The sequence below is a fragment of the Salvelinus alpinus genome, chromosome 10 (assembly GCF_045679555.1).
Source record: "Salvelinus alpinus chromosome 10, SLU_Salpinus.1, whole genome shotgun sequence".
In the NCBI taxonomy this organism is placed as follows: domain Eukaryota; kingdom Metazoa; phylum Chordata; class Actinopteri; order Salmoniformes; family Salmonidae; genus Salvelinus; species Salvelinus alpinus.
Window position 1 is genome coordinate 4,730,718 of NC_092095.1, and position 22,066 is coordinate 4,752,783.

Genomic DNA, 22,066 nt, shown 5'->3' on the forward strand with positions numbered 1-22,066 from the left:
AATGACAGGATGCGTTGCTGGAACTTTCCCCTCCAGTGGGCGCCGTGCCCTCTCATCCTGGGTCTCCCCTGCCGTCTGCCTCGCTACACACACACACACACACACACACACACACACACACACACACACACACACACACACACAGCGTTAGATGAGTGTTTCCGGACATATTCAATCTCTCCCTATCCCAGTCTGCTGTCCCCACATGCTTCAAGATGTCCACCATTGTTCCTGTTCCCAGAAAGCAAAGGTAACTGAACTAAATGACTATCACCCCGTAGCACTCACTGCTGTCATCATGAAGTGCTTTGAGAGGCTAGTTAAGGATCATTTCACCTCTACCCCTAGACCAACTTCAATTTACATACCACCCCAATAGACCACAATCGCCATCATACTGCACACTGCCCTATCCCATCTGGACAGGAGGAAAACCTATGTAAGAATGCTGTTCATTGACTATAGCTCAACCTTCAACATCATAGTATCCTCCAAGCTCATCAATAAGCTGGAGGCCCTGGGTCTGAACCCCTCCCTGTGCACCTTGGTCCTGGACTTCCTGATGGGTCGCCCCCAGGTGGTGAAGGTAGGAAACATCTACACTTCGCTGATCCTGAACACTGGGGCCCCACAAAGATAGTACCCTCCAAGCTCATCAATAAGCTAAGGACCCTGGGCCTGTGCTTCACCTCCCAGTGTCTGGTGGAAAGCAGACTGAACCAGGTTTTCCTCTAGGATGTTGAAAACATTATTCCACTTTGACATGATGGGGTATTTTGTGTAGGCCGGTGACGACAAAACTATATTTAATCCATTTTAAATTCACTCTGTTTATTTAATATTTTATTTAACCTTTATTTAACTAAGCAAGTCAGGGCGGCAGGTAGCCTAGTGGTTAGAGCGTTGGGCCAGTAACCAAATGGTTGCTTGATTGAATCCTCGAGCTGACAAGGTAAAAATCTGTCCTTCTGCCCCTGAACAAGGCAGTTAACCCACTGTTCCCCGGTAGGCCGTCATTAAAAATAAGTATTAGTTCTTAACTGACTTGCCTAGTTAAATGCCTAGTTGTAAAAAAAAAAAATGTTTAAATAACAAGTTCTTATTTACAACGACGGCCTACCCCGGACGACGTTTGGCCAATTGTGCGTCGCTCTATGGGACTCCCAATCACAGCCGGTTGTGATACAGCCTGGATTCGAACCAGGGTGTCTGTAGTGACGCCACTCGAGAGCCCAACAAAATATGGAAAAAGTCAAAGGGTGTGAATACATTCTGAAGGCACTGTATAATCTTTTTCATATTCAACAAAAGTGGAATTTGAAATGCTTTCTAAATATAGTAGCAATCAAATGATAAACAACTGAGACGGCACCTTTTCTTATAAGTCACCATATGTAGTGACACAATTGGCACCATTTCATATAACTGATGACAGAAAATGTTTTGCCCAGTGCAGAACTGGACAGCTTTTGTGTTTTGGGAACATAGCTTTTGTGATGTCCCCACAATGTTCCCACCAGACTGTTCCCACAACCTTATGAAACGTTCTGGGAACCTTTTTAAAGTACAGATTACAAGTGTTCTAGGAATGTTCTTTCAACATCAGGCGTCATGTGTTGTACAAACATTCTATAATCATCAGCGCGACAGTTTTTTGTTGTTGTCATGAGAACATTTGCTGCAACCTAATGAATGTTCTGGGGACTTTCACATAACCAATTGAGTTTTTCTCTCTCTCTCTCTCTACTCTCTTTTTTTCTCAGCCCTCCTTTTTCCCAGAACAACCGAGACAACAACTATCTGAGCCTCAACTATGAAGGACACAGAGGTATGGGTTCATTCTGAATGTTTTCATGCTGACCTTCCTGCTCAATGTGTCAATTGAGGTTATTAAACTCTAGTGCTTTGTGTTATATGTTGTAATGATGTCTGACACTTTGTTTGCCGCTATTTTGGCCAGGTCTCTCTTGGAAAATAGGTTTTTAATCTCAATGAGACTACTTCCTCCTCTTCCTCCCCGTCTCCCCTCTACCTCCCTGTCTCCCCTCTACCTAACGACAGCCAGTCTTACTCCACCAAGGCTCTAAGGCTAACAAGCTAATGCTAACAACAGCCAGTCTCACTGAGGCTAACAGGTTAGCAGGCTAATGCTAACAACAGCCAGTCTCACTGAGGTTAGCAGGCTAATGCTAACAACAGCCAGTCTCACTGAGGTTAGCAGGCTAATGCTAACGACAGCCAGTCTCACTGAGGCAAACAGGTTCGTAGGCTAATGCTAACGACAGCCAGTCTCACTAAGGATAACAGGTTAGCAGGCTAATGCTAATGTCAGCCAGTCTCACTGAGGCTAACAGGTTATCAGGCTAATGCTAACGACAGCCAGTCTCACTAAGGATAACAGGTTTAGGGACTTATGATGGCGCCTTACTATATGGCTGCCGTCTTGCAAGCTCTGACCCAGCTTTGCTATTTTGTGATTATTTTTGGCATTTTACTTTTTATTTCAACCAAATTTGTCCCCTATCATTTCTTATGGTCAACAAGTACTTTTGAACTCACCTTAATTCTGGCTTCAACTTCGACTCATCTGCCCTGTACTCTTCGTGTGATTCCGACCCAATTTGGGCTACCCAAGAGGAAAAGCCGTGAAGGAGAGCTGGCGAGATTAAGAAGGGGGAAACCGGCCACCTCTTCCCTCCTGTTGCCAATATTCTCGATAATAAGATGGCTGACCTCTAAATGCGGATTCTTTATCAATTTGACTCTCGTAGCTGCAGTATTCTCTGCTTTTCGGGAAACATGACTTTAGGACAAGATACCCAACTAGGCTATCCAACTCAATGGATTCTCTGTTCACCGAGTGGACAGGAGATTGGATTCAGGGAAACCAGACAGGGGTATACCTCTTCATCAACAAATAGTCTGCTCACTCTAGCACAGTGGAACTCTCAAACTGACCCTGCATATAGCTACTGACCCTGGAACTGACCCTGTATATAGCTACTGACCCTGGAACTGACCCTGTATATAGCTACTGACCCTGGAACTGACCCTGTATATAGCTACTGACCCTGGAACTGACCCTGTATATACAGTTGAAGTCTGAAGTTTACATACACCTTAGCCAAATAGATTTAAACTCAGTTTTTCACAATTCCTGACATTTAATCTTAGTAAAGATTCCCTGTCTTAGGTCAGTTAGGATCACCACTTTATTTTAAGAATGTGAAATGTCAGAATAATAGTAGAGAGAATGATTTATTTCAGCTTTTATTTCTTTCATCACATTCCCAGTGGGTCAGATGTTTACATACACTCAATTAGTATTTGGTAGCATTGCCTTTAAATTGTTTAACTTGGGTCAAACGTTTCAGGTAGCCTTCCACAAGCTTCCCACAATAAGTTGGATGAATTTTGGCCCATTCCTCCTGACAGAGCTGGTGTAACTGCGTCAGTTTTGTAGGCCTCCTTGCTCACACACGCTTTTTTCAGTTCTGCCCACAAATTTTCTATAGGATTGAGGTCAGGGCTTTGTGATGGCCACTCCAATACCTTGACTTTGTTGTCCTTAAGCCATTTTGCCACATCTTTGGAAGTATGCTTGGGTTCATTGTCCATTTGGAAGACCCATTTGCGACCAAGCTTTAACTTCCTGACTGATGTCTTGAGATGTTGCTTCAATATATCCACCTAATTTTCCAGCCTCATGATGCCATCTATTTTGTGAAGTGCACCAGTACCTCCTGCAGCAAAGCACCCCCACAACATGATGCTGCCACCCCCGTGCTTCACGGTTGGGATGGTGTTCTTCGGCTTGCAAGCCTCCCCCTTTTTCCTCCAAACATAACGATGGTCATTATGGCCAAACAGTTCTATTTTTGTTTCATCAGACCAGAGGACATTTCTCCAAAAAGTATGATCTTTGTCTCCATGTGCAGTTGCAAACCGTAGTCTGGTTTTTTTATGGCGGTTTTGGATATAGGACTCGTTTTACTGTGGATATAGATACTTTTGTATCTGTTTCCTCCACCATCTTCACAAGGTCCTTTGCTGTTGTTCTGGGTTTGATTTGCACTTTTCGCACCAAAGTACGTTCATCTCTAGGAGACAGAACACGTCTCCTTCCTGAGCGGTATGACGGCTGCGTGGTCCCATGGTGTTTAAACTTGCGTACTATTGTTTGTACAGATGAACGTGGTACCTTCAGGCATTTGGAAATTGCCCCCAAGGATGAACCAGACTTGTGGAGGTCTACCATTTTTTTCTGAGGTCTTGGCTGATTTCTTTTGAGTTTCCCATGATGTCAAGCAAAAAGGCACTGAGTTTGAAGGTAGGCCTTGAAATACATCCACAGGTACACCTCCAATTGACTCATATTATGTCAATTAGCCTATCAGAAGCTTCTAAAGCCATGACATAATTTTCAAGCTGTTTAAAGGCACAGTCAACTTAGTGTGTGTAAACTTCTGACCCACTAGAATTGTGATACAGTGAATTATAAGCGAAATAATCTGTCTGTAAACAATTGTTGGAAAAATGACTTGTGTCATGCACAAAGTAGATGTCCTAACCGACTTGCCAAAACTATAGTTTGTTAGTGGATGTAAACTTCTGACTTCAACTTCTTACTTTCTCGTGTTCTTCTAGTTGTTTGTTCTACTTTATTTTATATATTATATTTATTTATTTATATTATTTGATATTACTGCATTAGAGGGGTTAGAGATGCAGGAAAGGCATTTCACTGTACTTGTGCATGTGACAATAAAACTTGAAAGTTGAACGACAGCCGGTCATCACATCTGCCCAAGAACACTAAGGGATCATAGTGACTGACCATAGTCCCTGTGCCCATGAAAGCGAAGGTAACCTGCCTAAATGACTACCGACCCGTAGCACTCACGTCTGTAGCCATGAAGTGCTTTGAAAGGCTGGTCATGGCTCACATCAACACCATTATCCCAGAAACCCTACACCACTCCAATTTGCATACCGCCCCAACAGATCCACAGATGACGCAACCTCAATCGCACTTCACACTGCCCTTTCCCACCTGGACAAAAGGAACACCTATGTGAGAATGCTATTCATTGACTACAGCTCAGTGTTCAACACCATATTGCCCTCAAAGCTCATCACTAAGTTAAGGACTCTGGGACTAAACACCTCCCTCTGCAACTGGATTCTGGACTTCCTGACGGGCCGCCCCCCCCCCCCCCCAGGTGGTAAGGGTCAGTAACAACACATCCGCCACGCTGATCCTCAACACGGGGGCCCCTCTGGGATGCGTGCTCAGTCCCCTTCTGTACTCCCTGTTCACTCATGATTGCACGGCCAGGCACAACTCCAACACCATCATTAAGTTTGCCGATGACACAGTGGTGGTAGGCCTGATCACCGACAATGATGAGACAGCCTATAGGGAGGAGGTCAGAGACCTGGCTGTGTGGTGCCAGGACAACAACCTATCCCTCAACGTAACCAAGACTAAGGAGATGATTGTGGACTACAGGAAAAGGAGGACCGAGTACGCCCCCATTCTCATCGATGGGGCTGCAGTGGAGCAGGTTGAGCACTTCAAGTTCCTTGGTGTCCACATCACCAACAAACTGACATGGTCCAAGCACACCAAGACAGTCGTGAAGAGGGCACGACAAAACCTATTCCCCCTCAGGAAACTGAAAAGATTTGGCATGGGTCCTCAGATCCTCAAAAGGTTCTACAGCTGCACCATCGAGAGCATCCTGACTGGTTGCATCACTGCCTGGTATTGCAACTGCTCAACCTCAAGGCCCTACAGAGGGTAGTGTGACAGCCCTGTACATCACTGGGCCAAGCTTCCTGCTATCCAGGACCTCTTTACCAGACGGTGTCAGAGGAAGGCCCTAAAAATTGTCAGACTCCAGCCACCCTAGTCATAGGCTGTTCTCTCTGCTAGGTCCAAGAGGCTTCTAAAGCGTTTCTACCCCCCAAGCCATAAGACTTGTGAACAGCTAATCAAATGGCTACAGACTATTCCCCCTCCCCTCCCTCTGGAACGCTGCTGCTACTCTGTTATTATCTATGCATAGTCACTTTAATAACTCTACCCACATGTCCATATTACCTCAATTACTTCGACTAACCGGTGCCCCCCTGTATATAGTCTCACTATTGTTATTTTACTGCTGCTCTTTAATTGCTTTTATGAGTTACTTGTATTTCTTATTCTTATCTGTATTTTTTTTAAACTGCATTGTTGGTTAGGGGCTCGTAAGTAAGTGAGGTCTACACCTGTTGTATTCAGCATTTCACTAAGTTCTACACCTGTTGTATTCAGCATTTCACTAAGTTCTACACCTGTTGTATTCAGCATTTCACTGTGAGGTCTACTACACCTGTTGTATTCAGCATTTCACTGTGAGGTCTACTACACCTGTTGTATTCAGCATTTCACTGTAAGGTCTACTACACCTGTTGTATTCAGCATTTCACTGTAAGGTCTACTACACCTGTTGTATTCAGCATTTCACTGTGAGGTCTACTACACCTGTTGTATTCAGCATTTCACTGTGAGGTCTACTACACCTGTTGTATTCAGCATTTCACTGTGAGGTCTACTACACCTGTTGTATTCAGCATTTCACTGTGAGGTCTACTACACCTGTTGTATTCAGCATTTCACTGTGAGGTCTACTACACCTGTTGTATTCAGCATTTCACTGTGAGGTCTACTACACCTGTTGTATTCAGCATTTCACTGTGAGGTCTACACCTGTTGTATTCAGCATTTCACTGTGAGGTCTACTACACCTGTTGTATTCAGCATTTCACTGTGAGGTCTACTACACCTGTTGTATTCAGCATTTCACTGTAAGGTCTACTACACCTGTTGTATTCAGCATTTCACTGTAAGGTCTACTACACCTGTTGTATTCAGCATTTCACTGTGAGGTCTACTACACCTGTTGTATTCAGCATTTCACTGTGAGGTCTACTACACCTGTTGTATTCAGCATTTCACTGTGAGGTCTACTACACCTGTTGTATTCAGCATTTCACTGTGAGGTCTACTACACCTGTTGTATTCGGCATTTCACTGTAAGGTCTACTACACCTGTTGTATTCAGCATTTCACTGTGAGGTCTACTACACCTGTTGTATTCAGCATTTCACTGTGAGGTCTACTACACCTGTTGTATTTAGCATTTCACTGTAAGGTCTACTACACCTGTTGTATTCAGCATTTCACTGTAAGGTCTACTACACCTGTTGTATTCAGCATTTCACTGTGAGGTGAAATGCATGTTACTAATATAGCTTGATTTGATTTGTCATCTCAGCTCTCCAGGATGTGGGGATGTTAGGCTTCGTAACATTATTTCAGCAATACTTTCTCCTTCCTCCCTTCATCATCATTAGTAGGACATGACTGTCTGCTGTTGCTTACTTGTTCCACTGTTTAGCAATGTGATTAGAGGGCACTATCATTGTACTGTATTGTAGTGACAACGCTGACTGGCTGGCCGACTGGCTGGCCGACTGGCTGGCCGACTGGCTGGCCGACTGGCTGGCCGACTGGCTGGCTGACCGTCTGGCTGGCTGACCGTCTGGCTGGCTGACCGTCTGGCTGGCTGACCGTCTGGCTGGCTGACCGACTGGCTGGCTGACTGGCTGGCTGACTGGCTGACCGACTGACTGACTGGCTGGCTGGCTGGCTGACTGGCTGGCTGGCTGACTGGCTGGCTGACCGTCTGGCTGGCTGACTGACTGGCTGGCTGACTGACTGGCTGGCTGACCGTCTGGCTGGCTGACTGACTGACTGACCGGCTGACTGAATCTCTGTCTCTGCTCCCCCTGCAGGGCGCCACAGTAAAGGAGGAACTTTCCCTCGTCAATTCCACTTGTCCAATGGCAGCAAAGACTACAGCGATGGTAAGAGGGCTTTCTCCTGAACGATGCTGCTCCATCGTTACCCAGTAAGAGGGCTTTCCCCTGAACGATGCTGCTCCATCGTTACCCAGTAAGAGGGCTTTCCCCTGAACGATGCTGCTCCATCGTTACACAGTAAGAGGGCTTTCTCCTGAACGATGCTGCTCCATCGTTACACAGTAAGAGGGCTTCCTCCTGAACGATGCTGCTCTATCGTTACCCAGTAAGAGGGCTTTCTCCTGAACGATGCTGCTCTATCGTTACACAGTAAGAGGGCTTTCTCCTGAACGATGCTGCTCTATCGTTACCCAGTAAGAGGGCTTTCTCCTGAACGATGCTGCTCCATCGTTACCCAGTAAGAGGGCTTTCTCCTGAACGATGCTGCTCTATCGTTACCCAGTAAGAGGGCTTTCTCCTGAACGATGCTGCTCTATCGTTACCCAGTAAGAGGGCTTTCTCCTGAACGATGCTGCTCTATCGTTACACAGTAAGAGGGCTTTCTCCTGAACGATGCTGCTCCATCGTTACCCAGTAAGAGGGCTTTCTCCTGAACGATGCTGCTCTATCGTTACCCAGTAAGAGGGCTTTCTCCTGAACGATGCTGCTCTATCGTTACCCAGTAAGAGGGCTTTCTCCTGAACGATGCTGCTCTATCGTTACCCAGTAAGAGGGCTTTCCCCTGACCGATGCTGCTCCATCGTTACCCAGTAAGAGGGCTTTCTCCTGAACGATGCTGCTCTATCGTTACCCAGTAAGAGGGCTTTCTCCTGAACGATGCTGCTCCATCATTACACAGTAAGAGGGCTTTCTCCTGAACGATGCTGCTCTATCGTTACACAGTAAGAGGGCTTTCTCCTGAACGATGCTGCTCTATCGTTACACAGTAAGAGGGCTTTCTCCTGAACGATGCTGCTCTATCGTTACACAGTAAGAGGGCTTTCTCCTGAACGATGCTGCTCTATCGTTACACAGTAAGAGGGCTTTCCCCTGAACGATGCTGCTCTATCGTTACACAGTAAGAGGGCTTTCCCCTGAACGATGCTGCTCCATCGTTACACAGTAAGAGGGCTTTCTCCTGAACGATGCTGCTCTATCGTTACACAGTAAGAGGGCTTTCTCCTGAACGATGCTGCTCCATCGTTACACAGTAAGAGGGCTTTCCCCTGAACGATGCTGCTCTATCGTTACACAGTAAGAGGGCTTTCTCCTGAACGATGCTGCTCCATCGTTACACAGTAAGAGGGCTTTCTCCTGAACGATGCTGCTCTATCGTTACACAGTAAGAGGGCTTTCCCCTGAACGATGCTGCTCCATCGTTACACAGTAAGAGGGCTTTCCCCTGAACGATGCTGCTCCATCGTTACACAGTAAGAGGGCTTTCCCCTGAACGATGCTGCTCTATCGTTACACAGTAAGAGGGCTTTCTCCTGAACGATGCTGCTCCATCGTTACACAGTAAGAGGGCTTTCCCCTGAACGATGCTGCTCTATCGTTACACAGTAAGAGGGCTTTCCCCTGAACGATGCTGCTCCATCGTTACACAGTAAGAGGGCTTTCCCCTGAACGATGCTGCTCCATCGTTACACAGTAAGAGGGCTTTCCCCTGAACGATGCTGCTCTATCGTTACACAGTAAGAGGGCTTTCCCCTGAACGATGCTGCTCCATCGTTACACAGTAAGAGGGCTTTCCCCTGAACGATGCTGCTCCATCGTTACACAGTAAGAGGGCTTTCTCCTGAACGATGCTGCTCCATCGTTACACAGTAAGAGGGCTTTCCCCTGAACGATGCTGCTCCATCGTTACACAGTAAGAGGGCTTTCTCCTGAACGATGCTGCTCTATCGTTACACAGTAAGAGGGCTTTCTCCTGAACGATGCTGCTCTATCGTTACACAGTAAGAGGGCTTTCTCCTGACCGATGCTGCTCCATCGTTACCCAGTAAGAGGGCTTTCTCCTGAACGATGCTGCTCCATCGTTACACAGTAAGAGGGCTTTCTCCTGAACGATGCTGCTCCATCATTACACAGTAAGAGGGCTTTCTCCTGAACGATGCTGCTCTATCGTTACACAGTAAGAGGGCTTTCTCCTGAACGATGCTGCTCTATCGTTACACAGTAAGAGGGCTTTCTCCTGAACGATGCTGCTCTATCGTTACACAGTAAGAGGGCTTTCTCCTGAACGATGCTGCTCTATCGTTACACAGTAAGAGGGCTTTCCCCTGAACGATGCTGCTCTATCGTTACACAGTAAGAGGGCTTTCCCCTGAACGATGCTGCTCCATCGTTACACAGTAAGAGGGCTTTCTCCTGAACGATGCTGCTCTATCGTTACACAGTAAGAGGGCTTTCTCCTGAACGATGCTGCTCCATCGTTACACAGTAAGAGGGCTTTCCCCTGAACGATGCTGCTCTATCGTTACACAGTAAGAGGGCTTTCTCCTGAACGATGCTGCTCCATCGTTACACAGTAAGAGGGCTTTCTCCTGAACGATGCTGCTCTATCGTTACACAGTAAGAGGGCTTTCCCCTGAACGATGCTGCTCCATCGTTACACAGTAAGAGGGCTTTCCCCTGAACGATGCTGCTCCATCGTTACACAGTAAGAGGGCTTTCCCCTGAACGATGCTGCTCTATCGTTACACAGTAAGAGGGCTTTCTCCTGAACGATGCTGCTCCATCGTTACACAGTAAGAGGGCTTTCCCCTGAACGATGCTGCTCTATCGTTACACAGTAAGAGGGCTTTCCCCTGAACGATGCTGCTCCATCGTTACACAGTAAGAGGGCTTTCCCCTGAACGATGCTGCTCCATCGTTACACAGTAAGAGGGCTTTCCCCTGAACGATGCTGCTCTATCGTTACACAGTAAGAGGGCTTTCCCCTGAACGATGCTGCTCCATCGTTACACAGTAAGAGGGCTTTCCCCTGAACGATGCTGCTCCATCGTTACACAGTAAGAGGGCTTTCTCCTGAACGATGCTGCTCCATCGTTACACAGTAAGAGGGCTTTCCCCTGAACGATGCTGCTCCATCGTTACACAGTAAGAGGGCTTTCCCCTGAACGATGCTGCTCCATCGTTACACAGTAAGAGGGCTTTCTCCTGAACGATGCTGCTCTATCGTTACACAGTAAGAGGGCTTTCTCCTGACCGATGCTGCTCCATTACTCCCAGAAGGAAGATTCGTTTCAGTTCAACCTCTAACACAGGCACAATAATAGTTATGATGACATCTAGTGCTAGTATCCATATAGGCTTACTACTTCTAATAACTCTTAGGATGATTTTTACACTGATACTGAACTAGACACTTCAGCCATACTTTAGGTATACACCACCAGAACAGTACAATTAGGGAGAGGGGCAGGCGAGGGGGAGAACGGGAGGGGCAGGCGAGGGGGAGAACAGGGGGGGGCAGGCGAGGGGGAGAACAGGGGGGGGGCAGGCGAGGGGGAGAACAGGGGGGGGGCAGGCGAGGGGGAGAACAGGAGGGCCAGGCGAGGGGGAGAACAGGAGGGCCAGGCGAGGGGGAGAACAGGAGGGGCGGGGGAGAACAGGAGGGGCAGGCGAGGGGGAGAACCCTCGCTCTCCTGCCCCTCTTTCCATTAAAGAACACCCTCTGTGTTCTGTTAGACAGGTAACTCTTTATCCACAATATAGCAGGGGGTGTAAAGCCACAACACAATATAGCAGGGGGTGTAAAGCCATAACACAATATAGCAGGGGGTGTAAAGCCACAACACAATATAGCAGGGGGTGTAAAGCCACAACACAATATAGCAGGGGGTGTAAAGCCATAACACAATATAGCAGGGGGTGTAAAGCCATAACACAATATAGCAGGGGGTGTAAAGCCATAACACAATATAGCAGGGGGTGTAAAGCCATAACACACACACACTACCATTCAAAAGTTTGGGGTCACTTAGAAATTCCTTGTTTTTGAAAGAAAAGCATTTTCTTTTTTTTTCTTTTTAAAATAACATGGAATTTTCCAGAAATACGGTGTAGGCATTGTTGATGTTGTAAATGACTGTTGTAGCTGGAAACGGCTGGTTTTTAATGGAATATCTACATAGGTGTACAGAGGCCCATTATTTCTGATCAATTTAATGTATTTTAATGGACAAAAAATATGCTTTTCTTTCAAAAACAAGGACATTTCTAAGTGACCCCAAACTGTTGAACGGTAATGTTTTTCCAGCAGCAGACTATGATCAATAATGTCAAAAGCCAGTCTAACAGCCCCCACAATCATTTTATCATCAATTTCTCTCAGCCATTCATCCATCATTTGTGTAAGTGCTGTGCTTGTTGAGTGTCCTTCCCTATAAGCATGCTGAAAGTCTGTTGTCAATTTGTTTACAGGAAAATAGCATTGTATCTAGTCTAACACAATTTTTTCCAAAAGTTTACAAATGGTTGGTAACAGACTGATTGGTCGGTTATTTGAGCCAGTAAAGGGGGCTTTACTATTCTTAGGTAGCGGAATGACTTTAGCTTCCCTCCAGGTCTGAGGGAACACACTCTCTAGTTGGTTTAGATTGAAAATGTGGCAAGTTTGTTTCATAGTGTAGTTCCTTCTTCTTTTTATTAAGTTTAGTCACATGATTTCTCAATTTGCAGTACGTTTGCCAATTTGAGTCTTTGAATGAAGAGATGGAGATAAAACTGTCCCGTTCGAGTGTTTGTTGCAGCTCGTTCCAGTCGCTAGCTGCAGCGAACTGAAAAGAGGAGCGACCCAGGGATGTGTGTGCTTTGGGGACCTCTAACAGAATGTGACTGGCAGAACGGGTGTTGTATGTGGAGGATGAGGGCTGCAGTAGATATCTCAGATAGGGGGGAGTGAGGCCTAAGAGGCTGACTACATTGCTCGCGTCGCGTGCATGACAAAATACATTTAGAAATCTATATTATTCATTTATTGCACCCACACTGCTATTGTGCGCCAACGAGCGTCTGCGTTGCCAAGGGCTAAAATAGAAGTCAGTTCTATTTTCTATTTTTAAACCTTCAAGTAAACCTTACCAGGTTTTTAAGCCTCCAAGTAAATGTTACCAGGTTTTTAAGCCTCCAAATATCCATCAGTTTCAACGTGTCCATAATATGCGTAATCTCTTTCATCACCAGAGGGCGATAGTTTGTAGTATGCTTGCTTTTACGGTCCATTGTCGTACTTAGAACTGTGTGTGTATGCGTGTGTGCTCTTTAGTAAAATTAACATGGTTATGCATAAATATTAACGTGTGTGTGTGTGTGTGTGTGTGTGTGTGTGTGTGTCCAGGTCGGAGGACGTTCCCTCGGAGCTTCATGCCTCAGGAGAACCTGTTTCAGCTGGTTCCATCCAGTCAGTCCCGGAGTTACAACGGAGACAGCACTCTACAGTACAGCGACCTCAGAACACTGGGCCGAGTCACAGAGAAGAGCTGCCCCCGCAAGGAAGCACCCAAATGTGAGTTACACCCCAATATAGACCTCCTGGTTACATTCAGACATACCAGGCCCTCTAACGACTTCCTGGTTACATTCAGACATACCAGGCCCTCTAACGACTTCCTGGTTACATTCAGACATACCAGACCCTCTAACGACCTCCTGGTTACATTCAGACATACCAGGCCCTCTAACGACTTCCTGGTTACATTCAGACATACCAGGCCCTCCAGATGGCTGTTGGTTCTCTGACAGATGGCTGATGGTTCTCTGACATATGGCTGTTGGTTCTCTGACAGATGGCTGATGGTTCTCTGACAGATGGCTGTTGGTTCTCTGACAGACGGCTGATGGTTCTCTGACAGACGGCTGTTGGTTCTCTGACAGACGGCTGTTGGTTCTCTGACAGACGGCTGTTGGTTCTCTGACAGACGGCTGTTGGTTCTCTGACAGACGGCTGTTGGTTCTCTGACAGACGGCTGATGGTTCTCTGACAGACGGCTGATGGTTCTCTGACAGACGGCTGATGGTTCTCTGACAGACGGATGATGGTTCTCTGACAGACGGCTGATGGTTCTCTGACAGACGGCTGTTGGTTCTCTGACAGACGGCTGTTGGTTCTCTGACAGACGGCTGTTGGTTCTCTGACAGACGGCTGTTGGTTCTCTGACAGACGGCTGTTGGTTCTCTGACAGACGACTGTTGGTTCTCTGACAGACGGCTGTTGGTTCTCTGACAGATGACTAAGAGACTAAGTTATATTACAGTACAGTATGTTGAGGATGCTGAGGTGAACTCTGTTGACGCCCTCTAGACTCTCTCTTACGATAAATCTCTGAGCAACATGAAACTGTAAACTGAATGTGGTTTGACTTCCTGTTTCTTGTTTTTTCCGTCTGGATAGTTTAATAGTCTGGTCTGGTGGTGATTAACCAGGATGCTGTAGTAGAGTTAGGGTTAGATGCAGCCTGTTCATAGGGAAGGTAACAAGGAGATGCAGCCTGTTCATAGGGAAGGTAACAAGGAGATGCAGCCTGTTCATAGGGAAGGTAACAAGGAGATGCAGCCTGTTCATAGGGAAGGTAACAAGGAGATGCAGCCTGTTCATAGGGAAGGTAACAAGGAGATGCAGCCTGTTCATAGGGAAGGTAACAAGGAGATGCAGCCTGTTCATAGGGAAGGTAACAAGGAGATGCAGCCTGTTTATAGGGAAGGTAACAAGGAGATGCAGCCTGTTCATAGGGAAGGTAACAAGGAGATGCAGCCTGTTCATAGGGAAGGTAACAAGGAGATGCAGCCTGTTCATAGGGAAGGTAACAAGGAGATGCAGCCTGTTCATAGGGAAGGTAACAAGGAGATGCAGCCTGTTCATAGGGAAGGTAACAAGGAGATGCAGCCTGTTCATAGGGAAGGTAGCAAGGAGATGCAGCCTGTTCATAGGGAAGGTAACAAGGAGATGCAGCCTGTTCATAGGGAAGGTAACAAGGAGATGCAGCCTGTTCATAGGGAAGGTAACAAGGAGATGCAGCCTGTTTATAGGGAAGGTAACAAGGAGATGCAGCCTGTTCATAGGGAAGGTAACAAGGAGATGCAGCCTGTTCATGGGGAAGGTAACAAGGAATTAGGTTACATCCCAAATGGCACCCCTGGGGCTCTGGTCAAACCAGTGCATTGTGGGGGTTTGTCTAATACAGTCAGTCTGGGTTCAGTTATAGTGTACTGGGTTACTGACACGTGTGGGAGTTGGAACGTCGGACACGTGTTGGAGTTGGTACGTCGGACACGTGTTGGAGTTGGTACGTCGGAGACGTGTGGGAGTTGGTACGTCGGACACGTGTGGGAGTTGGTACGCCGGAGTTTATGACGTTTATAACGTGGGGTGTGTTCTCCTAGTTTATAACGTGGGGTGTGTTCTCCTAGTTTATAGCGTGGGGTGTGTTCTCCTAGTTTATAACGTGGGGTGTGTTCTCCTAGTTTATAACGTGGGGTGTGTTCTCCTAGTTTATAGCGTGGGGTGTGTTCTCCTAGTTTATGACGTGGGGTGTGTTCTCCTAGTTTATAACGTGGGGTGTGTTCTCCTAGTTTATAACGTGGGGTGTGTTCTCCTAGTTTATAACGTGGGGTGTGTTCTCCTAGTTTATAACGTGGGGTGTGTTCTCCTAGTTTATGACGTGGGGTGTGTTCTCCTAGTTTATGACGTGGGGTGTGTTCTCCTAGTTTATGACGCGGGGTGTGTTCTCCTAGTTTATAACGTGTGGTGTGTTCTCCTAGTTTATAACGTGGGGTGTGTTCTCCTAGTTTATGACGTGGGGTGTGTTCTCCTAGTTTATGACGTGGGGTGTGTTCTCCTAGTTTATGACGTGGGGTGTGTTCTCCTAGTTTATGACGTGGGGTGTGTTCTCCTAGTTTATAACGTGCGGTGTGTTCTCCTAGTTTATAGCGTGCGATGTGTTCTCCTAGTTTATAGCGTGGGGTGTGTTCTCCTAGTTTATGACGTGGGGTGTGTTCTCCTAGTTTATGACGTGGGGTGTGTTCTCCTAGTTTATGACGTGGGGTGTGTTCTCCTAGTTTATGACGTGGGGTGTGTTCTCCTAGTTTATAGCGTGGGGTGTGTTCTCCTAGTTTATAGCGTGGGGTGTGTTCTCCTAGTTTATGACGTGGGGTGTGTTCTCCTAGTTTATGACGTGGGGTGTGTTCTCCTAGTTTATGACGTGGGGTGTGTTCTCCTAGTTTATGACGTGGGGTGTGTTCTCCTAGTTTATAGCGTGGGGTGTGTTCTCCTAGTTTATAGCGTGGGGTGTGTTCTCCTAGTTTATGACGTGGGGTGTGTTCTCCTAGTTTATGACGTGGGGTGTGTTCTCCTAGTTTATGACGTGGGGTGTGTTCTCCTAGTTTATGACGTGGGGTGTGTTCTCCTAGTTTATGACGTGGGGTGTGTTCTCCTAGTTTATGACGTGGGGTGTGTTCTCCTAGTTTATAACGTGCGGTGTGTTCTCCTAGTTTATAACGTGCGGTGTGTTCTCCTAGTTTATAACGTGCGGTGTGTTCTCCTAGTTTATAACGTGGGGTGTGTTCTCCTAGTTTATAACGTGGGGTGTGTTCTCCTGGTTTATGACGTGGGGTGTGTTCTCCTAGTTTATGACGTGGGGTGTGTTCTCCTAGTTTATGACGTGGGGTGTGTTCTCCTAGTTTATAGCGTGGGGTGTGTTCTCCTAGTTTATAACGTGGGGTGTGTTCTCCTAGTTTATAACGTGGGGTGTGTTCTCCTAGTTTATGACGTGCGGTGTGTTCTCCTAGTTTATGACGTGGGGTGTGTTCTCCTAGTTTATAGCGTGGGGTGTGTTCTCCTAGTTTATAACGTGCGGTGTGTTCTCCTAGTTTATAACGTGCGGTGTGTTCTCCTAGTTTATAACGTGCGGTGTGTTTTCCTAGTTTATAACGTGCGGTGTGTTCTCCTAGTTTATTATTTGCGGTGTGTTCTCCTAGTTTATAACGTGGGGTGTGTTCTCCTAGTTTATAACGTGCGGTGTGTTCTCCTAGTTTATAACGTGCGGTGTGTTCTCCTAGTTTATAACGTGCGGTGTGTTCTCCTAGTTTATAACGTGCGGTGTGTTCTCCTAGTTTATGACGTGGGGTGTGTTCTCCTAGTTTATGACGTGGGGTGTGTTCTCCTAGTTTACAGCGTGGGGTGTGTTCTCCTAGTTTATAGCGTGGGGTGTGTTCTCCTAGTTTATAGCGTGGGGTGTGTTCTCCTAGTTTATAACGTGGGGTGTGTTCTCCTAGTGTATAACGTGGGGTGTGTTCTCCTAGTTTATAACGTGGGGTGTGTTCTCCTAGTTTATAACGTGGGGTGTGTTCTCCTAGTTTATAACGTGGGGTGTGTTCTCCTAGTTTATGACGTGGGGTGTGTTCTCCTAGTTTATGACGTGGGGTGTGTTCTCCTAGTTTATGACGTGGGGTGTGTTCTCCTAGTTTATGACGTGGGGTGTGTTCTCCTAGTTTATGACGTGGGGTGTGTTCTCCTAGTTTATGACGTGGGGTGTGTTCTCCTAGTTTATGACGTGGGGTGTGTTCTCCTAGTTTATAACGTGGGGTGTGTTCTCCTAGTTTATAACGTGGGGTGTGTTCTCCTAGTTTATAACGTGGGGTGTGTTCTCCTAGTTTATAACGTGGGGTGTGTTCTCCTAGTTTATAACGTGGGGTGTGTTGTCCTAGTTTATGACGTGGGGTGTGTTCTCCTAGTTTATGACGTGGGGTGTGTTCTCCTAGTTTATAACGTGGGGTGTGTTCTCATAGTTTATGACGTGGGGTGTGTTCTCCTAGTTTATGACGTGGGGTGTGTTCTCCTAGTTTATGACGTGGGGTGTGTTCTCCTAGTTTATGACGTGGGGTGTGTTCTCCTAGTTTATAACGTGGGGTGTGTTCTCCTAGTTTATAACGTGGGGTGTGTTCTCCTAGTTTATGATGTGCGGTGTGTTCTCCTAGTTTATAACGCGGGGTGTGTTCTCCTAGTTTATGACGCGGGGTGTGTTCTCCTAGTTTATGACGCGGGGTGTGTTCTCCTAGTTTATGACGCGGGGTGTGTTCTCCTAGTTTATGACGCGGGGTGTGTTCTCCTAGTTTATGACGCGGGGTGTGTTCTCCTAGTTTATGACGCGGGGTGTGTTCTCCTAGTTTATGACGCGGGGTGTGTTCTCCTAGTTTATGACGCGGGGTGTGTTCTCCTAGTTTATAGCGTGTGGTGTGTTCTCCTAGTTTATAACGTGGGGTGTGTTCTCCTAGTTTATGACGTGGGTTGTGTTCTCCTAGTTTATGACGTGGGGTGTGTTCTCCTAGTTTATAACGTGGGGTGTGTTCTCCTAGTTTATAACGTGGGGTGTGTTCTCCTAGTTTATGACGTGTGGTGTGTTCTCCTAGTTTATGACGTGGGGTGTGTTCTCCTAGTTTATGACGTGGGGTGTGTTCTCCTAGTTTATGACGTGGGGTGTGTTCTCCTAGTTTATAACGTGGGGTGTGTTCTCCTAGTTTATAACGTGCGGTGTGTTCTCCTAGTTTATGACGTGGGGTGTGTTCTCCTAGTTTATAGCGTGGGGTGTGTTCTCCTAGTTTATAACGTGCGGTGTGTTCTCCTAGTTTATAACGTGCGGTGTGTTCTCCTAGTTTATAACGTGCGGTGTGTTCTCCTAGTTTATAACGTGCGGTGTGTTCTCCTAGTTTATAACGTGGGGTGTGTTCTCCTAGTTTATAACGTGCGGTGTGTTCTCCTAGTTTATAACGTGCGGTGTGTTCTCCTAGTTTATAACGTGTGGTGTGTTCTCCTAGTTTATGACGTGTGGTGTGTTCTCCTAGTTTATGACGTGGGGTGTGTTCTCCTAGTTTATGACGTGGGGTGTGTTCTCCTAGTTTATAGCGTGGGGTGTGTTCTCCTAGTGTATAACGTGGGGTGTGTTCTCCTAGTTTATAACGTGGGGTGTGTTCTCCTAGTTTATAACGTGGGGTGTGTTCTCCTAGTTTATAACGTGGGGTGTGTTCTCCTAGTTTATGACGTGGGGTGTGTGCTCCTAGTTTATGACGTGGGGTGTGTGCTCCTAGTTTATGACGTGGGGTGTGTTCTCCTAGTTTATGACGTGGGGTGTGTTCTCCTAGTTTATGACGTGGGGTGTGTTCTCCTAGTTTATGACGTGGGGTGTGTTCTCCTAGTTTATGACGTGGGGTGTGTTCTCCTAGTGTATGACGTGGGGTGTGTTCTCCTAGTTTATAACGTGGGGTGTGTTCTCCTCGTTTATAACGTGGGGTGTGTTCTCCTAGTTTATAACGTGGGGTGTGTTCTCCTAGTTTATGACGTGGGGTGTGTTCTCCTAGTTTATGACGTGGGGTGTGTTCTCCTAGTTTATGACGTGGGGTGTGTTCTCCTAGTTTATGACGTGGGGTGTGTTCTCCTAGTTTATGACGTGGGGTGTGTTCTCCTAGTTTATGACGTGGGGTGTGTTCTCCTAGTTTATGACGTGGGGTGTGTTCTCCTAGTTTATAACGTGGGGTGTGTTCTCCTAGTTTATAACGTGGGGTGTGTTCTCCTAGTTTATAACGTGGGGTGTGTTCTCCTAGTTTATAACGTGGGGTGTGTTGTCCTAGTTTATAACGTGGGGTGTGTTCTCCTAGTTTATAACGTGGGGTGTGTTCTCCTAGTTTATAACGTGGGGTGTGTTCTCATAGTTTATGACGTGGGGTGTGTTCTCCTAGTTTATGACGTGGGGTGTGTTCTCCTAGTTTATGACGTGGGGTGTGTTCTCCTAGTTTATGACGTGGGGTGTGTTCTCCTAGTTTATAACGTGGGGTGTGTTCTCCTAGTTTATAACGTGGGGTGTGTTCTCCTAGTTTATAACGTGGGGTGTGTTCTCCTAGTTTATAACGTGGGGTGTGTTCTCCTAGTTTATGACGTGCGGTGTGTTCTCCTAGTTTATGACGCGGGGTGTGTTCTCCTAGTTTATGACGCGGGGTGTGTTCTCCTAGTTTATGACGCGGGGTGTGTTCTCCTAGTTTATGACGCGGGGTGTGTTCTCCTAGTTTATGACGCGGGGTGTGTTCTCCTAGTTTATGACGCGGGGTGTGTTCTCCTAGTTTATGACGCGGGGTGTGTTCTCCTAGTTTATGACGCGGGGTGTGTTCTCCTAGTTTATAGCGTGTGGTGTGTTCTCCTAGTTTATAACGTGGGGTGTGTTCTCCTAGTTTATAACGTGGGGTGTGTTCTCCTAGTTTATGACGTGGGGTGTGTTCTCCTAGTTTATGACGTGGGGTGTGTTCTCCTAGTTTATGACGTGGGGTGTGTTCTCCTAGTTTATGACGTGGGGTGTGTTCTCCTAGTTTATGACGTGGGGTGTGTTCTCCTAGTTTATGACGTGGGGTGTGTTCTCCTAGTTTATAACGTGGGGTGTGTTCTCCTAGTTTATAACGTGGGGTGTGTTCTCCTAGTTTATAACGTGGGGTGTGTTCTCCTAGTTTATAACGTGGGGTGTGTTCTCCTAGTTTATAACGTGGGGTGTGTTCTCCTAGTTTATGACGTGCGGTGTGTTCTCCTAGTTTATGACGTGGGGTGTGTTCTCCTAGTTTATGACGTGCGGTGTGTTCTCCTAGTTTATGACGTGCGGTGTGTTCTCCTAGTTTATGACGTGCGGTGTGTTCTCCTAGTTTATAACGCGGGGTGTGTTCTCCTAGTTTATAACGCGGGGTGTGTTCTCCTAGTTTATAGCGTGTGGTGTGTTCTCCTAGTTTATGACGTGGGGTGTGTTCTCCTAGTTTATAACGCGGGGTGTGTTCTCCTAGTTTATGACGCGGGGTGTGTTCTCCTAGTTTATGACGCGGGGTGTGTTCTCCTAGTTTATGACGTGGGGTGTGTTCTCCTAGTTTATGACGTGGGGTGTGTTCTCCTAGTTTATGACGTGGGGTGTGTTCTCCTAGTTTATGACGTGGGGTGTGTTCTCCTAGTTTATGACGTGGGGTGTGTTCTCCTAGTTTATGACGTGGGGTGTGTTCTCCTAGTTTATGACGTGGGGTGTGTTCTCCTAGTTTATGACGTGGGGTGTGTTCTCCTAGTTTATGACGTGGGGTGTGTTCTCCTAGTTTATGACGTGGGGTGTGTTCTCCTAGTTTATGACGTGGGGTGTGTTCTCCTAGTTTATAACGTGGGGTGTGTTCTCCTAGTTTATAACGTGGGGTGTGTTCTCCTAGTTTATAACGTGGGGTGTGTTCTCCTAGTTTATGACGTGCGGTGTGTTCTCCTAGTTTATAACGTGCGGTGTGTTCTCCTAGTTTATAACGCGGGGTGTGTTCTCCTAGTTTATGACGCGGGTTGTGTTCTCCTAGTTTATGACGCGGGGTGTGTTCTCCTAGTTTATGACGCGGGGTGTGTTCTCCTAGTTTATGACGCGGGGTGTGTTCTCCTAGTTTATAGCGTGTGGTGTGTTCTCCTAGTTTATAGCGTGTGGTGTGTTCTCCTAGTTTATAACGTGGGGTGTGTTCTCCTAGTTTATGACGTGGGGTGTGTTCTCCTAGTTTATGACGTGGGGTGTGTTCTCCTAGTTTATGACGTGGGGTGTGTTCTCCTAGTTTATGACGTGGGGTGTGTTCTCCTAGTTTATGACGTGGGGTGTGTTCTCCTAGTTTATAACGTGGGGTGTGTTCTCCTAGTTTATAACGTGGGGTGTGTTCTCCTAGTTTATAACGTGGGGTGTGTTCTCCTAGTTTATGACGTGCGGTGTGTTCTCCTAGTTTATGACGTGGGGTGTGTTCTCCTAGTTTATGACGTGCGGTGTGTTCTCCTAGTTTATGACGTGGGGTGTGTTCTCCTAGTTTATGACGTGGGGTGTGTTCTCCTAGTTTATAGCGTGGGGTGTGTTCTCCTAGTTTATAACGTGCGGTGTGTTCTCCTAGTTTATGACGCGGGGTGTGTTCTCCTAGTTTATGACGCGGGGTGTGTTCTCCTAGTTTATGACGCGGGGTGTGTTCTCCTAGTTTATGACGCGGGGTGTGTTCTCCTAGTTTATAACGCGGGGTGTGTTCTCCTAGTTTATAACGCGGGGTGTGTTCTCCTAGTTTATAACGCGGGGTGTGTTCTCCTAGTTTATAGCGTGGGGTGTGTTCTCCTAGTTTATGACGCGGGGTGTGTTCTCCTAGTTTATAACGTGCGGTGTGTTCTCCTAGTTTATGACGCGGGGTGTGTTCTCCTAGT

General features: G+C 46.8%; 1 protein-coding gene across 3 annotated transcripts in view; it reads left to right on the forward strand.

The window, feature by feature from the left end:
* The window catches only part of map3k22 (mitogen-activated protein kinase kinase kinase 22), a 114,451-nt gene that overhangs the window by 65,540 nt on the left and 26,845 nt on the right, over positions 1–22,066 (forward strand). For all 3 annotated transcript variants that reach the window (XM_071327907.1, XM_071327908.1, XM_071327909.1), the window contains 3 exons: positions 1,764–1,828; positions 7,843–7,914; positions 13,193–13,360. In XM_071327907.1, coding sequence (XP_071184008.1) covers positions 1,764–1,828; positions 7,843–7,914; positions 13,193–13,360 — 305 coding nt within the window. The remainder of the gene's footprint in view (positions 1–1,763; positions 1,829–7,842; positions 7,915–13,192; positions 13,361–22,066) is intronic.